Here is a 17,405-nt window from a genome sequence, read left to right on the forward strand (position 1 = left end):
GATCACTAGCCACCTCAACAGACATGTGACATGAAGACGAACATGGTATCACATACGCATACAAACACATACTAATGCCACACTGCACTCACTAGGACTGAGTGGATCAACTGTTCCAATGCTGCCACAGAAAGGGAATGGATGTAGGTTATCCTCAATCCTGAGGGGCCACCTAAAAAGAAGTCTTGGCAGATAACTTTCTGAAAGGTGGAAGGATCTTGCAATCTTGACTTGAATCAGCTGATGATGGGCACAATCCTCACACTGAATAATAATAGTACTATTCCAGGATTTAGGATGGATGATTTGGAGAAATATTTTTATATCCCACCACAGGAATTTAAGTTCAATTAGTTAAATAAAGCTTAAATATCAAATTAGTAATATAAATGGTGGTGATGAAAGCACCAGTTTGTCTTAAAACTTACCTAGTTCAATTATGTCCTTTAGGGAAGCACAATTTTAGCTTTTATTCTGTGTGTGATACGGACTATCACAATGTAACTCTTAATTAACCCTCTGAAACTGTGTAGCAAGCCAACAAAGTATACTAAGATGTGACAAAAAATCTATAATAAAAATGAAACTAGATGGACTATCCAGACACAATAAGGACAAATGCGTGCCAAGAGATCTTCCAGCTAACATCTGGGGATGTGCCAAAGTTAGGAGAACTGTCCAGTAATGCAAAAGCTCGATACTGCTATAGAGTGGGAAGGAAATTGTACTGAAATACAACTTCAGCAGTTAACAGCTTTCCTCAGCTGATGAATACATGCTTATAATGTCATCCAGAACTTGGAAAAAGCATGAAGATACTAACAGCACCAAAAGTTCCCCGGACGGATTGAGGGACTGAGGGAGGCGAGGAAAATATGGAGCAGGGTGTCGTCAGCTCACATGGTTTTTAACCTTTTACTTTCAACTTGGGTATATATTTCTCCAGCAATAGCTGGTAATACAAATTTTTGTATCAAAGCAATATTGTTTTTGAACATTTAATTGCTTTATTCTCATGTTTTTGTTTTACATATATATGTATGTATGTAGGTCTATTGAAACTTCAAAGAACAAATTAATTATCATTGAGAATTTTTTTTATTCAGATCACAAAATAAATGAAGGCGCTTTAGAAAGAAGAAATATTTCTGACTTTTATATTAAAGAATTTCAGCAATCTTTTAGCTTTGAGCTCTTTTGATTATTCCTTAAAAAACCTAGGATTCCCCAATTGATTTGTTTCTTAAGAAATGGTAAGTATAGAGAAATTAAGAGCAGTCAGTGGAGTAAATTGTATGCCAGTGTACTCTGACCTTGATGCCATTTCCAAAATTGCTAATGCAAGGCCCCCCATAGATTAATTTATTACAGATTCAGCATAAATCTACAGGAGAATGCTTTAGTGGCCTAAATGGAGTTTGGTTCTATCCTGTTTCTCTTTTGAAATCGGCTAAATATTAATTTTTTAATTTAATCATCAAGGTTAATAATACTAAGATACAAATATAATGTCTTCAGACAAATAAGGCGTTAATAGAAGGCCAAAAGAAGCACATTGCATATCTGCACTACATTAGTACAAATTTCCAGCAAAAAAAAAAGATTAATTTGCGCCATGGCTGTTTTAAGACTTTTCTTGGAAATGCGTCTGTAATATGTTGTACATTTCCAGAGTATGCACGAATTGCTTGCAGTCTGGAATTCTTTATCAAAGCATCATGACAGATCTAACTCAACTTACTACAGTGGGCTCTCTAATTAATTCCAGGTGCTGGAATTGAGAAAAGGCTAGTTGAGAGAACAGATTTCCTTAAAAAAATAAACAAATTTACCTTGCAAAATTTTGATAGCTTTGGGACCACTTTAAATTGAATCGCAAGATTCTTACTGTTAATCAACATGATAAATGAGAAGAAAAATCTGAAAAAAACCTTCACAATTACAGAGTAGCTAACTGTACAATTTAAATTTTTCATTGCTATTAAGTCAATTATGCCACTCAGTTGTACAATTTGAAGTCTTTTAAACAAATATGTTTGTATTAAACTAGATAAGTAGAGGAGTTTGACTTTTGATAGAAAGAAAGAATCATGTTACTATAGGATCATAATATACAGAAATGGTAGGTTAATTATTATTTTAAACTGAAAAGGTCATTAAACTTCTTCTCTTTCAGTTATATGATATCTAAAGTGCTATTGAATTGGACATCCTAATTCTATGCTGCAGAGATTTTGTTTCCTCTTACTTATCCGCTCTTTGGCCATACGTCAAACATCCTCCTTAACCACATGAAGCCAGCCATCTGATCCGAGCTTACAAATCACACCTCAAGTAAGACTGGTGCATGCCAGGAAGAGTTCCTTTCTCTTGTTTACTCTGAACAGTGCCTTTGCTGTCTGCTGCAGCTGTTGTACTTACTTTCTCCCATTCTTCAACGTGCCAGCTGTAAAGCAAACATACTCCACTTTGACAGGGTTGAACTGAAGCAGGTTTAGTGGATTGACTGCACTGCGAATCTTCAATGCTTTGATTTGAGATCTGGCACAAGACGGCTCGTTGCTGAATTCCACTTCCACATAAGGCCGAACACTGTAGGATTGGCAGAGGTAAGTAGCTGTTTGAAACTTCTTGTATTTCAGTACAAGTTTAATTTTAACTTTTTTTTGATGAATTTCATATCTAGATTCCGTCCTTTTAGAAACTAAAATTTTCACTTATGTTTCTTGAGTGTACTGACATTTCACATCTGAACAACTAAACCACAGCCTGACATAGTCACCACTGTCTGGAAAATATAACTAACAAAATTCATGCACTATTTACAAAAGCAAATAACATGAAAAGCCTGACCATAATTTATCTACAAATAATTAAATTGTATCTTGAAGAAATTTCTGATTAATTAACTATATTTTCTCATCTTATGCACACATACACAATACAATCTCATTATTTTACATTACAAAGTTCATTATTTATAATATTTTGTCTTAATTGGAAACCTTGGGCTTTTGAGCTATGCATAGAGTACAATCTGTAAAAATCAACAAGGCAAACTCTGTGATGTTAACTATGTACTTCAAAATGAATTAAACTAATGAATATTAGCATAACTTGCATCAATATTTTAAGAGCACTTATTTAAACTACATCAGCAACTTGCAAACAGTGCTGTAATTTATAGCTGTCTGGAATTTGGGAGCTTTGCCCAAAGCTTGGGGGGGGGGGGGGGGGGAGGGTAAAAATACTTCATGGTCTTTCAGCCATGGCAGTGAAAAATATTTCTGAAGTATAAGTCTTTTAAGCATTATAAATATATGACATAAATATATATATAAAATACTTTATAACTGTTTTGAAGAATTCAAACGATAGCAAATTGTTCCTAAATCTACAATTAGGTCACAACTACAAACTCTCTAATTTGGTAAAATCAACTGAATGCAATGTGGTCTGATGAGAAGTATAGCAATAGCTTGGTTTTAATAACAGATTAGCTTTAATAGTAACTTTGCCTTAAAACTATATGAACTGCACATCGGATAATGTTCATTTTTTCTCAAACGCCTGAGCAGCACATGTTCTTTTAGAAAGGTTAAAATAGTGCATTATAAACGTATAACATTACTGATTTGATCAGAACCAGATTTGAAACAGCCCATCCAATTCAAAGTGGAACAGATATTTAACTATTCACACAAGAACCTGTTTCCATTTTTATCTTCATAATCCACTTCAATTTGAAATCTACTATCAAAATGATGTCAATGTACAACTCTGAATTAAGTATTTGCTAAAAATACTTTCTTAATATTGTCCAAGATAAAATAGCAGCTAATTTCTTTGAATATTCATGAAAAATATATTTTTAGAATATTTAATAATCTAAGTGCCTGTTCTTGGATGAAATTGATGAATAATATTTGAAAAAATGAAAATCACCGAAGTTTTCAAAACTAACACCAGCTCTTGGTTGCTCAATTAAGTCTTAAAGAAGTATCGAACTAAAGGCACACAAACTGTGTGTGGCAGAGATTGAACACCTATGAGAGGCTGATTCGATTCTTCAGTTTCTATGTTTCACTATTGAAAGATATGTTGACAGCTTTGAAAATAATCAATACTATGCCAGAATGTGTTTTGTTCAATGGGGAGTGCAGTTCTATTCACAGTAATTATGAATATACAGGGCCATTCAGAACTAATCCATGCCTTTTGAAACATACATCAACTATTTTAGTGCAGACCGAAAAACAGCATACAGTAGACCTAACACAAGGAAATCTGCAGATTGCTGGAAATTCAAACAACACACACAAAATGCTGCTGGAACACAGCAGGCCAGGCAGCATCTATAGGGAGAAGTACTGTCAATGTTTCGGGCTGAGACCCTTCGTCAGGACTACAGTAGGCCTACAGTTTTCCAGAACGTCCACTTCACTCAATTCATGCGTTTAAAATACATGTTAGTCTGCTGGTCATCAGAGAAATTGTATCACAAGAAAGTTTTAAATGCTAAATAATATACTACAAACAAAGTAGAAAAGGAAATTAAAGATGTTCTGTCGACTCATTGAAGTAAATGATTATTAGAGATGCAGGGGTTTAAATATGATCAAAAATGATTCTTTATGCAGACAGAAGGCATGATTGAGAGTACTATATGTGTACTATATCAGTATCATGGTAAATGTGGGAAGTTCTGGGACAACAGATGAAATTAATGAAAATAATAGGGAAGCTTTTGTAAGAGTAGCACAATTTAAAGGATGTTTGGTCATTTAATCTGGACAGACCATATCCCAGGTTACTGAGGGAAGTAAGTATAAGGTGTTGGCCACAATCTTTTGGTGTTTTTGGGAGGTAGGGCTGGAGCCAGAAAACTGCAAACGTTACAACCACTTCAAATAAAGGGGAGAAAAATAAAGCTGAAAAATACAGGTCAGTTTATCACTGGCAACAGGAGTATATTATGAAATAATAAAGAATAACATCATGGATTTAAGGGTAAGTAGTTTTTGATACAGTTGATAGAAGTTTTTGATGAGGTAGATGAGAACTGTTGATATCATGCATTTGCATTAATGGATTCCACTGTAGGTACAGGTGCTGTCAGCAACGCTGAGGCGATAGGGTATAAAGCGACCGAGGGCTGGAATCAGAGTTGAAATGACTGTCATTTTGTAATCTGGAAAAGTATTCAGTGGATTCTGATTTCATAGCGTTTTGTTTAGTGTCGCTTTGGAAATCTGAGCACACACCTCCAAGCTCAATTTTGTTGCATCTTGACGTGATCTCTGTGGAGTAATATTTCCCATGTATCTGAAGTGTTAAAAGAGCAAAATGGGGCAGATTGTGTTAGGATGTACTATTGTCACAGGGTCATGTTGGCTAATAGCAGTAACAGGGTAAATGCTGGAATATAATAGTTACGCATGTAATAAAAAACTCTTTTAAAGAATAACAGGATTCTTCAGACAAAGATTTTTTTCCCCATTTGAGGATATGGGTGTTCCTGTCAAGGTTAGCATTAATTGCCCATCCATAATTGCCCTTGAAAAGGTAGTAAGTCTGCCTTCTTGAACAATTGCTGTTTTCTGATGAAGATACTTCCACAGACCTGTCAGCAAAGAGAGTTCCATAATTCAGACAGACTGATAATGAAGGAATTGGTGATGTAATGTATTTCCAGGTTAAGAGAGTGCATGACTTAAATAGGATACTGCCATTGAAGGTGATCTAAAGTGCCTGTTGTCCCTGTTGTTTTTGGTGCTAGAGGTTGTGGGTTGTCAGAGTGGCCTAGGGAATCAATGAAGTGCATTTTGTAAATGGTACACACTGTGCTCACTGCGTGACGATGATGGAGGGAATGAACACTTTAGGTGGTTGAAGGGGCACCATTCAAGCAGATGGCTTTGACCTGGATGGAGTGGAGCTTCAATCAAGTAGGCAAGAGGATAGTACCCTATTTGTTGCAAACATCTGTCTTCTGACTAATTTACGTGGCTGGTCTGGTTGAGGATTTGGTCAATTATGAGGATTTCTTGATGAAAGTAACACTGACTTAAAAATTGACCCTCTCTGGCACTTTTGCTGTGTGATGTATCTATCTATCCTTGCCTCGGCATTTTCTGTGTCTTCCTCCATGAGTCATGGACTCCCTTCATTTGCCGAGGAGTTTCAGATGTAACTTAACGTGGCACAAACATCCATGAACATCCCACATCTGACTTGATAGAAAGGAGAAAACTGATTGTTGAAGTGGTTGGAGATGTTGAGCATAGGACATTGCTTAGAGAAACTCTTCTCGTGATGTCCTACGGCCAGATTATTTGAACTTCACAACCCCAATTATCTGTTTTGTGCGACATATGATTCCAGCTATTGGAATGTTTTCCCTCTGGTGCTCATGCCCATGAACTGCAGCTTTAGCAGGGCACCCAGATGCCACATTTGGCCAAGTATTGCCTTCACTTCAAGGACAGGCATTCTCATCTCTAGAATTCAACTCTTTTGGTCTGTAATGAGTTCTGGAGTTGAGCGATCATGGGGAAGCCGACATTGGCAAGTAGGTTGTTCCAGAGTAAATGTTGTTTGATGAAAGGAAAATCAAGTTTGACTAACCTAATGTGTTTCTTTGAGGATATGAATAGTAAATAAGATCAGGGAAAACCAAAGGACTTTGTATTTTCAATGAGTTTTCAATTAAGTTCCACACAGGAGGTTGGTAGACAAGCATAGTACACATGAAAATAGGGAAATCTTATTGACATGGATTAAGAATTGGTTAACAGCAAAGAATGGGGATAAATAAATCTTTCTCATGTTGACAAGCTGTTACTGGTGGGATACTATAGGAATTGGTGCTTTGGCCTTAGGTATTCACACATGACATCATGATTTTGCTGAGGGGGGTAAATATCATATTTTATGTATGCAGATGTTACAAAATTGTGAGTTGGGAGGAGGATACCTGGGAATACAAACTAGGGGAGTGAGTGGGCAAGAACAGAGCAGATGCAACAAAATGTAGCAAAATACGTGCTGATCCACTTTGTTGCACAAATCAGAAATGCAGAGCATTTTTATTATGGTGAGACAATGTTGATGTTCAAAGGCACCTGGGAGTTCTTGGACACAAATCACTGTATGCCAACATACAGGTGTGGCAAGTAATTTGGAAGGCAAATAGTATGTTGGACTTCATTAGAAGAGGTTTTAAGTACAGGAGTACTGGTATCTTATAGCAGCTAGCCCCTGGCATGACTGATTTGGTCTCCTTACATCAAAATAAATATACTTGCCATAGAGAAGGTAAGGTGAAGATTCACCATGTTGATTCTAGTGATGCTTGGTCAAACTGGACCCGCTTTGTCTAGAGTGGAGTGTGACAGATACTTATAGAATTCTTTCAGGGAATGAAGGATTATGGAGAACCAGGGATCAGCATCTCTGAATAATGGATATAAACTATAATTAGATCTAAAATGAAGAGCAATTTCTTCACATAGAGGTTGGGGAACTGTTGGGATTCCCTACCCCAAAGAGCTTTTGAGACTTTGCCACTGAGTTAATTCAAAACAGGGATTCAATATATTTCTCAATATTAATGAATGGGATGTGGTAATAGTGCAGGGATATTACATTCTTAATTCATGGGATGGTAGGTTCAAAGATCAAATAGCCTACTCCTGCTCCAATTATTGAGCTGCTGAATAGGAAGGACCATTTCTTGCATCAATAAGGGCCTTGCTCGCTGAAACCCACCCAGTAATTCCCAGTATTCAAACCCTATTCACTCAATCTTCAATCCCCTGTCACTTATCTCAGTACAAGTCTCCATACAAAAAATAAGACCGAAGATCAATTTCATGTAAATGTCTTGAGGAGCAAGGTCACAAACCCTCTGCATTTCAACACCTAGCAGATCAAAACACTCCACTACTTCACCTCTGATACATTTTCTTCACCCCTTTACCCTGCCACAAGTCTCTGAGGCCTCTGTGTTTTCCTAGAACAGGCATATACTATAAGGCTTCCAGCTGTTAGAAGACCCAATGCCCCAAAATTAAAGAAGATGTGCAACTGAATATTTCACATTTTAGATGAGCAACAACCTTTTGGTAATGACACCCTGGGCTTTGTCAATAAATGCAGAGTACAAAAACTAATAAGTTTAGCTAATGCTGTATAAAACAACTGTTTAGTCACAGCTAAATCTGTGTCCAGTTCGGTGCATTTGACTTTAGGAAAGTGTTGAAAGTTTCTGATTGGGTACAGAGACGATTTCTTGGATTGTCTCCAAGGATGAGGGACTGTAGCTACACAATGATTAGAGAAGCTGTGGTTCTTTTACAGATTTGTTTAAAATCACAAGAAGATTGTGTGGAATACAAAAATAGAAACAGATGAAGGTCTGAGGCACTGATATGAGGTGAATAGCATGAATCACAGGAGTCATGAGGTTTTATTCAACAAATGGTTAGTATTATAATCTACTGCTTTATAAATGATAGATTAATATTTGCATGAGAAATTAAATTGCCATGACATGGTAAAAGAACTGGAGAAAGAGATTCTCATTCTCCAGTTCTTATACCATGTCATGGCATAGTACAATTTCAGAGTGTAGGTACAAGATTAATGGGCTGAATGGCCTTCCAGATACCATCTATCTCTATAGTTTTATGTGGGATTAAACTCAAATTTCATTCTACACGAATTAAGATGGACATAAACATGGAAAACTCTAAGCGATTAAAAATGAGAAAGAGCAGCAGCATGTTAATAATGTAAAAATTAGCACTGGTTTGAGCAGCAACATTTTCAGTGGGAACTCCCATTGAAATTTCTTCCAGAGCTAACTTAATAATGCTGGAATATGGAGATCAGGATAAAATGATGCAACTGTTGCATTAGTTATACGGGCCTAGAGGGTGTGAGTCTGCCTCTGATATATCAAACTTCACTCCAGGCCATTTTCCCCCTCCTGTTGCTCTTTGTCCTTTATTATTATTTTAACAGCATTGTATTAGGTCAAAACTTTTTAAAAACTAAGGGGATTGGTGGAATGGGAATTGAGGGAGAATTTGGAGTCAAGGCAAAAACTCACACACTCAGCAATTCAGAACCAGCTCCTTCCCCTCTGCCATCTGATTTCTGAATGGATAATCAAACCATGAACAGCGCCTCACTTCTTTTTTTGCCCGACTTGTTTAATTTAACTATTTAATATACTATATGCATATACTTACTAGATAGATAGATAGATAGATAGATAGATAGATAGATAGATACTTTATTCATCCCCATGGGGAAATTCAACATTTTTTCCAATGTCCCATACTTGTTGTAGCAAAACTAATTACATACAATACTTAACTCAGTAAAAATATGATATGCATCTAAATCACTCTCTCCAAAAGCATTAATAATAGCTTTTAAAAAGTTCTTAAGTAGTTTACTTAAATACATTAAATACAATCAACCCCGGCACTTTAACATATCTTACTCCTGGCGGTTGAATTGTAAAGCCTAATGGCATTGGGGAGTATTGACCTCTTCATCCTGTCTGAGGAGCATTGCATCGATAGCAGCCTGTCGCTGAAACTGCTTCTCTGTCTCTGGATGGTGCTATGTAGAGGATGTTCAGGGTTTTCCATAATTGACCGTAGCTTACTCAGCGCCCTTCGCTCAGCTACCGATGTTATATTCTCCAGTACTTTGCCCACGACAGAGCCCGCCTTCCTTACCAGCTTATTAAGACGTGAGGCGTCCCTCTTCTTAATGCTGCCTCCCCAACACGCCACCACAAAGAAGAGGGCGCTCTCCACAACTGACCTATAGAACATCTTCAGCATCTCACTGCAGACATTGAATGACGCCAACCTTCTAAGGAAGTACAGTCGACTCTGTGCCTTCCTGCACAAGGCATCTGTGTTGGCAGTCCAGTCTAGCTTCTCGTCTAACTGTACTCCCAGATACTTGTAGGTCTTAACCTGCTCCACACATTCTCCATTAATGATCACTGGCTCCATATGAGGCCTAGATCTCCTAAAGTCCACTACCATCTCCTTGGTCTTGGTGATATTGAGACGCAGGTAGTTTGAGTTGCATCATATCACAAAGTCCTGTATCAGTTTCCTATACTCCTCCTCCTGTCCATTCCTGACACACCCCACTATGGCCGTGTCATCAGCGAACTTCTGCACATGGCAGGACTCCGAGTTATATTGGAAGTCTGATGTGTACAGGGTGAACAGGACCGGAGAGAGCACGGTCCCCTGCGGCGCTCCTGTGCTGCTGACCACCGTGTCAGACCTACAGTCTCCCAACCGCACATACTGAGGTCTATCTGTCAAGTAGTCCACTATCCAATCCACCATGTGAGAGTCTACTCCCATCTCCGTTAGTTTGTGCCTTAAGATCTTGGGCTACTTCAGTGTTTTTTCTTTATTATTATGTATTGCAATATAATGCTGCTGCAAAGACAACAAATTCCACAACATACCGTACGCTGGTGATATTAAACCTGATTCTGATTCCAAACTATGATCTTACTGAAAGGTAGTGCAGGTTTGAAAAGTTCTCATTATTGGCAGCTAATCGTTCCAGTCCCTGGACATTGCTATTACAGAACTTCTGCAGGAGCAACTGCTTTCAGTTGTTTCACCAGGAACTTCCAAAATCTGTATCTGTATGCAACAAAATCTGGATAATAATTAGGTCTGAAATTTTATGGAACACTTAGCATGAGTACTAGTAATGATTGCCTCCAGATCTGTAGATGTGAACTTCCCACTATTCTGCATATTTACGAAGACAGATGTGTAAAAAGGGCCCAAAGGATCTTTGGGGACCAAAGTCACCCCAGCCACAAATTGTTCCAGCTGCTACCATCCGGGAAATGGTACCGCAGCATAAAAGCCAGGAACAACAAGCTCCGGGACAGCTTCTTCCACCAGGTCATCTGACTGCTTAACTCATGCCGACACAACTGTATTTCTATGTTATATTGACCATCCTGTTGTACAAACTATTCATTATAAATTGCACATTGCACATTTAGACGGAGATGTAACGTAAAGATTTTTACTCCTCGTGCATATTAAGGACGTAAGTAATAAAGTCAATTTAATTCAAGAATAAGGATGAAGGACGAGGAAGATTTAAAAAAAGAAACAAGAACAGACAAATGGCCCTTTAAGCCTGCTCTATCTTTCAGTAAGCTCACAGCTTTGCTGTGTCAATAGCTCATTTTTGCACTCATTTTCTATGTCAACCAGTTATGTTAGTTTCCAAAAGTCTCTCAACCCAACTTTGAATGGAGTCTATGAATCAACATCAATAGCCTTCCATCATCTAAATTTCATGGGTTTACAACCCTTCACACTCTTCAGAGAACAATCTTCTCATGACAGGACTCCTTCTTATAAATCTATTCTGCACTATCTCCAAGGCCAGTATACACTTACTCAATCATTAAGAACAAAACTGTATACATTATTTCAATATGGTCTCTTCAAAGTCTTACACAATGGCTGACAAATTTTCTTATTTTATTCTCCAACCCTCGCAATTCTAACATACCCTTTTCTCATTATAGAGTCACAGAACACTACAGCACAGAAATAGGTCCTTCAGCCCACCTAGTCCATGCCACAAAACTAATCTGCCTAATCCCATCGATGTACACCCGGATCATAGCCCTCCATACTTTTCACATCCAGGTACCTATCCAAATTTTTCCTAAATAGTGCAGTCAAACCCCTGTCTTCCATTTTCACTGGCAGCTCATTCAACACTCTCACCACCCCCCATGAGAAAAAGTTTCCCCTCATGTTCCTCTTAGACATTTCACCTTTCACCTTTAACCCATGACCTCTAACTGTCGGTGGATAAAGCCTGCTTGTATTTACCCTATCTATACCCCCTCATAATTTTGTATAACTCTATCAAATCACATCTTAATCTTTTACATTCTAGGGAATAAATTCCTAACCTATTCAACCTTCCCCTATAGCTCAAGTCCTTAAGTGCCAGCAACATCCTTTTAATTTTTCTCTGTACTCTTTCAAACTTACTGATTTCCTGTAGGTAGGTAATGAAAACTGCACAAAAAACTCCAAATTAAGCCTCACCAACATCTTATACAATTTCAACATAAAATTCCAAATCCTGTACTCAATATATTGATTTATGAAGACCAATGTGCTAAAGGATTTCTTTACAACCTATCGATCTGCAATGCTACTTATAAGGAATTATGGATCTGCATCCCAGATCCCACTGTGCTCTACTGATAACCATGTAAGAGCTATGTATCCTGATTGATCCTTCCAAAGTGCCTCACCTCACACTTGGCTGTATTAAATTCTGCCTGCCATTTTTATCCCATTTTTCAAACTGGTCTAGAACCCATTGTGAGCTTCAATAGTCTTCCTCACTGTCCACTACACCCACAATGTTGGTGTCATCCGCAGATTTGCTGATCTATTTTACCACATTATCATCCAGAACGTTGACCTAGATGACAAACAACAGAGCCAGCACCAATCCCTGCAGCACACCATTAGTCACAGGCCTCCAGACAGAGAGACAATCACCTACTACCATTCTTTCTGGCTTCTACTGCAAAGCCAACATCTAATCTAATTTACTACCTCATCATAAATGCCAAGTAACTGAACCTTCTTAACCGACCTTCCATGTGAGATCTTGTCAAAGGCCTTGCTGAAGTCCATGTAGACAACATTCACTGGCTTGTCTTCAGCAACCTTCCTGGTAACTTCCTTGAAAAATATCTATAAGGTTGCTTAACACATGACCAACCCACACACAAAGCCATGTTGACTATCCCTAATCAGTCCTTGTCTATCCAAAGACTTATATATCCAGTCCCTTAGAATACCTTCAAATAACTTTCCCTTTACTGATTGTCAGGCTTACCAACCTCTAGTATCATGGTTTATTCTTAAACAATGGAATAACATTTGCTATCCTCTAATCCTCAGGCACCTCACCCATGGCTAAGGATGTTTTAAATATCTCTGCTAGGGTCCCTGTAATATCTGCTCTAGACACCTATGGGATCTGAGGGAACATTTTGTCAGGCCCTATGGATTTATTTACCCTAATTTGCCTCAAGACAGCAAACCCCTCCTCCTCAGTAATCTGTATACGGTCCATGATTTCACCTCTGCTTTGCCTCTGGTTCATCTCCCGAGTAAATACAGATGCAAAAAATCCATTTAAGGTTTCCCCATCTCTTTCAGCCACATGCATAGATTCCCACTCTGACCTATCAAAGGACCAATTTTGTACCTTGCTATACTTCTGCTCTTAATATATCTGTAAAAGCCCTTAGGATTCTCCTTCACCTTGTCTGTTAGAGCAACCTCATGTCTTCTTTTAGCCCTCCTGATTTCTATCTTAAGTGTTCTCTTACATTTCTTATACTTTTCAAGTACCTTGTGTGTTCCTGCCTGCCTATACCTGCTATGCACCTCCTTCTATTTCTTAATCAGGGCCTCTATATCTCTCAAGAACCAAGGTTCCCTAAACATTTTATCCTTGCCTTTTATTCTGACAGGAACATACAAAGTCTGTCCGCTCAAAATTTCACTTTTGAAGGCTTCCCACTTTGCCAGAAAACAACCTGTCCTAATTCACGCCTTCCAGATCCTTTCTGACGCAAGCCAATTTGGCCTTTTTCCAAATTACAATCTCAACCTGAGGACCAAACCTATCCATTTCCATAATTATCTTGAAAGTAATGGTGTTACGATCACTAGAAGCAAAGAGTTCCCCTACACAAACCTCTGTCGGCTGCCCTGTCTCGTTTCCTAATAGGAGACTTAGTATCACGCTCTCTCTAGTTGGGACTTCTATGTACTGATTAGGGAAGCTTTACTGAACACATTTGACAAACTCTTTCCTATCCTTTTATAGTATGGGAGTCCAAGTCAATACATAGAAAGTTAAAATCACCTACTATCACAGCCTTATGTCTCTTGCAAGTCTATGTTCTCTCTACAAATTTGCTTCCCTAAATCCTGCAGACTGTTGGGTGTCTATAATATAATGGCATTAACATGGTCTTTCTTTTCTTATTCCTCAGTTCTACCCATAAACCAGATGAGCTCTCCTGTCTGAGCAGCACTGTGACAATTTCCCTGACTAGTAATGCAACACCTCACCCTTTAATCCCTTCCGCTCCATAATGTCTAAAACGATGGAAGCCCAGAACATTGAGCTGTTAGTCTTACGCATTCTACAGCCAAGTCCCACTATTGGGGTTACAGTGTCATAATTCCACATGCGAATCCATTCCCCAAGCTCATCCATTTTCCTACAATACTCCTTGCACTGAAATATATACAGCTCAGAGCATTAGTCCCACTATGGTCAATCTTTTGAATTCTGATTTTTTATGTAGGATCTATCTCCACAGCCATTCCACTGTCTGTTCTGGTGCTTTGGTTCCCATCCCCCTGAAACTCTAGTTTAAATCCTACTGTGTAGCAATAGCAAACCCTCCCATGAGGATATTAGTCTCCATCCAGTTCAGATGGAAAACGTCCCTTTTGTACAGGTCCCACCTTTCCTGGAAGAGAGCCAAATGATTTAAAAATATGAAGACCTCCCTCCTGCACCATCTCCTTAGCCATGTGTTAAACTGTGTGCCTTCCTACTTCTGACTTCACTAGCATGTGGCACAGGAGATCCTGTCCATTAACTTAGCACCTAAATCCCTGAATTCACTTTGCAGGACCTCATCACCCCTTTTACCTACATGAACCACAACCTCTGGCTATTCACCCTCCCACTGTAGAATGCTGTGGAGTTTATCCAAGAAGTCCTTGACCCTCACACCCAGAAGGCAATGTATCATCTGGAAACCTCATTATCATCCACAGGAACTCCTTTTTGTTCCCTTAACCAATGAATCCTCTATCACTACAGCTCACCCCTTCTGTCCTCTTCCCTTATGAGTCTTGGAGCCAGACTTAGTACCAGATATCTGACCACTATGCATTTCCTCTGTTAGGTCATCCATTCCCAACCCCTGCCAACAATATCTGAACTGGTATATCAGTTGTTGAGGGGAATGGACAGAGAGGTACTCTGAACTGGCTGCCTAACCTCTTTCCCCTCCTGACTATCACTCAGTTATCTCTGTCCTGCACGTTAGGTGTAACCCCCTCCCTGTACATTTTGTCTACCAAATCCTCAGCTCCTGAATGATCCAGTGTTCACCCAGTTCTAGCTCCAACTCCTTAACATTGTCCTTAAAAAGCTGCAGCTGGATGCACTTCTTGCAGGTGTAGTCATGAGGGACACTGGAGGTCTCTCTGCCTTCCCACATTCTGCAAGAGCAGCATTCCATTATGCTGCCTGGCATCCCTACTGCTCTAAGTGTGCAATAAGAAAGAATGAATAACAAAAAAAATCTACCTATGGCCTACGCCTCTTCTCGTGAAACCCTTGATGAGCTGAAGCCTCGATGAGCCAAAGCCTCAATCCCCCCACTCTAACACTGACCAACTCAGACAATGGCTGCTCTGCTTAAACCTAACTTCTTTTTACTGGACCTTGCCAAGTGCCTAATAATGCGCAATCCAATGTCTCCTCGGGAACTGAGGTGCACAGAATGTGCCGATACACCCCGCTCACTTCTTTGGAACTCTCTCTCCCTCTATGCAATCTTTTATCTCCTCAGGAACTGTGGAAAATGTAAAATAATTGTATGGCACACTTGATGTTTAACTGCCTGCATCTCCTAAACCAACATGCCCAGGACCTCTGGACATAAATAAGTACTAATCTCTCACCAGTTAATTAACGTTCTGCATATCTTCTCTTCAAATATGCATAGGTGCACAGCTTCACATTTTACCACAATATTACCTCATATGCTTAGGAATTCCTGTCTATGTCCTTCTACAAACTCTCTGCATTCACCTCACAGCTCCCTTCCCCACTTAGCTTCACATCATCAGCAACTGCATGCTCTTCAGTCTGTTCTTGCACCTCAGTCATTAATTATGTATAAATACCCAAGTGTAAAATACAGATCTTCTTAGAAACCACTAGTGATAGTCAGCCAACATGAAAAATCCTCAGTAACATCCGGTCTTTGTTTTCTCTCCCTTTGACTGTCTCATGGATTCATGTATTGCCACATGGACACTTGCTTTTTTAATGTGGTAAAATAGCAAATGATTTATTTAAAACCAGGTACACTGCAAGTTCTGTTTCCTCTTTATTTATCCTGCTGTATCCATCCGAAGAAGCTGTTTAACTTCGTCAAAAATGGTTCTCCCAACTTTAAAAACATGCTGAGTCTCTAAAATTACATTATGATTCATATAAATGTCTAATCATTATCCCTTGACATTGCCCTGTATACCCTCCATATAAATATTCTACAGGGTTATCAGAGACCAAAAATTTTAACTTGGGTCCAGCAAAGATTTGAGACTTGCCATTGTCCTCAGAGGAACTGGCGCCTTATTTCTGTAGTAATGCCACAACACTGAGGTCAATTATACATGTGAAAGTTTACAGAAAGCGGCAATCTGTAACAATCTTGATACTATCATAATTATGCTTCAAATGCTGTGACATTTAGATTGCAATACCTACTTTTTATGTTCACAGTGAATTCAAAAGAAATAAACTTTCTGGATTTAGCTAATATTAAAACAGATTCAATATATTGGGGTCAAAGTTGAAGATCCACCCTTTTTTCAAATGGGAGAGGGTTGAGGGAGAGGCTGCTAAAATTATGAACTGGGAATACATCACAATCTCACCAACAGGTTGTGAGATGTGCATATATCACACATTTGAGAGGCAAGATATGTCATTCATGTTTATTTAAACCAGGCTCTCAAATGCACAGTGCTCTTCCTGGCTCCTAATCTAATAATCGTTCTCCAATTCTCAGTTCTACCTGCTCCATACTGTCGTGACCTCTGATGTCAATTCCAACCAATAGGATATGATCTTAAACTATGTTTGTTAAGCAAAGCAGCAGGTAAACCGCTGCAAGTTCACACGCTGTTGCTGGTCACCCAGCGGAGTACAACAAAGTACTGCAATTGGGAAGTTGCTGGTGAAGATGAATCAGCAATTTTGGGTCTCCTTTACTTGCTTAAGTATCCCAACTTGCTCGTGACAGTTTACCTCAGAATTAATTGCCTTGTGGGCCAAAAGGATTAACATAGATAGACATAATGGATAAGTTGAGCCTACTTCTGTACTGTATAACTCTATGACTCTATGACCTTCTCTGTAAGTTCCAGCCATGAAAGTCTTTGCTTAGTTGTGTTAGAATGAAATTATGCATAAATAAGTTATCATAGCTTGTGACCTGCAGAATGATCAAAGCTAAATTA

General features: G+C 38.8%; 1 protein-coding gene across 2 annotated transcripts in view; it reads right to left on the reverse strand.

The window, feature by feature from the left end:
* adamts9 (ADAM metallopeptidase with thrombospondin type 1 motif, 9) overlaps positions 1-17,405 on the reverse strand; it is a 248,365-nt gene that overhangs the window by 59,577 nt on the left and 171,383 nt on the right. The window contains exon 30 of one of the 2 annotated variants that reach the window (XM_073072324.1): positions 2,422-2,592. The exons of the other annotated variant lie outside the window; for it this stretch is intronic. Coding sequence (XP_072928425.1) covers positions 2,422-2,592 — 171 coding nt within the window. The remainder of the gene's footprint in view (positions 1-2,421; positions 2,593-17,405) is intronic. 2 annotated transcript variants of the gene reach the window in all.

Source organism: Hemitrygon akajei, chromosome 19 (genome assembly GCF_048418815.1).
Source record: "Hemitrygon akajei chromosome 19, sHemAka1.3, whole genome shotgun sequence".
NCBI classification, from domain to species: Eukaryota; Metazoa; Chordata; class Chondrichthyes; order Myliobatiformes; family Dasyatidae; genus Hemitrygon; species Hemitrygon akajei.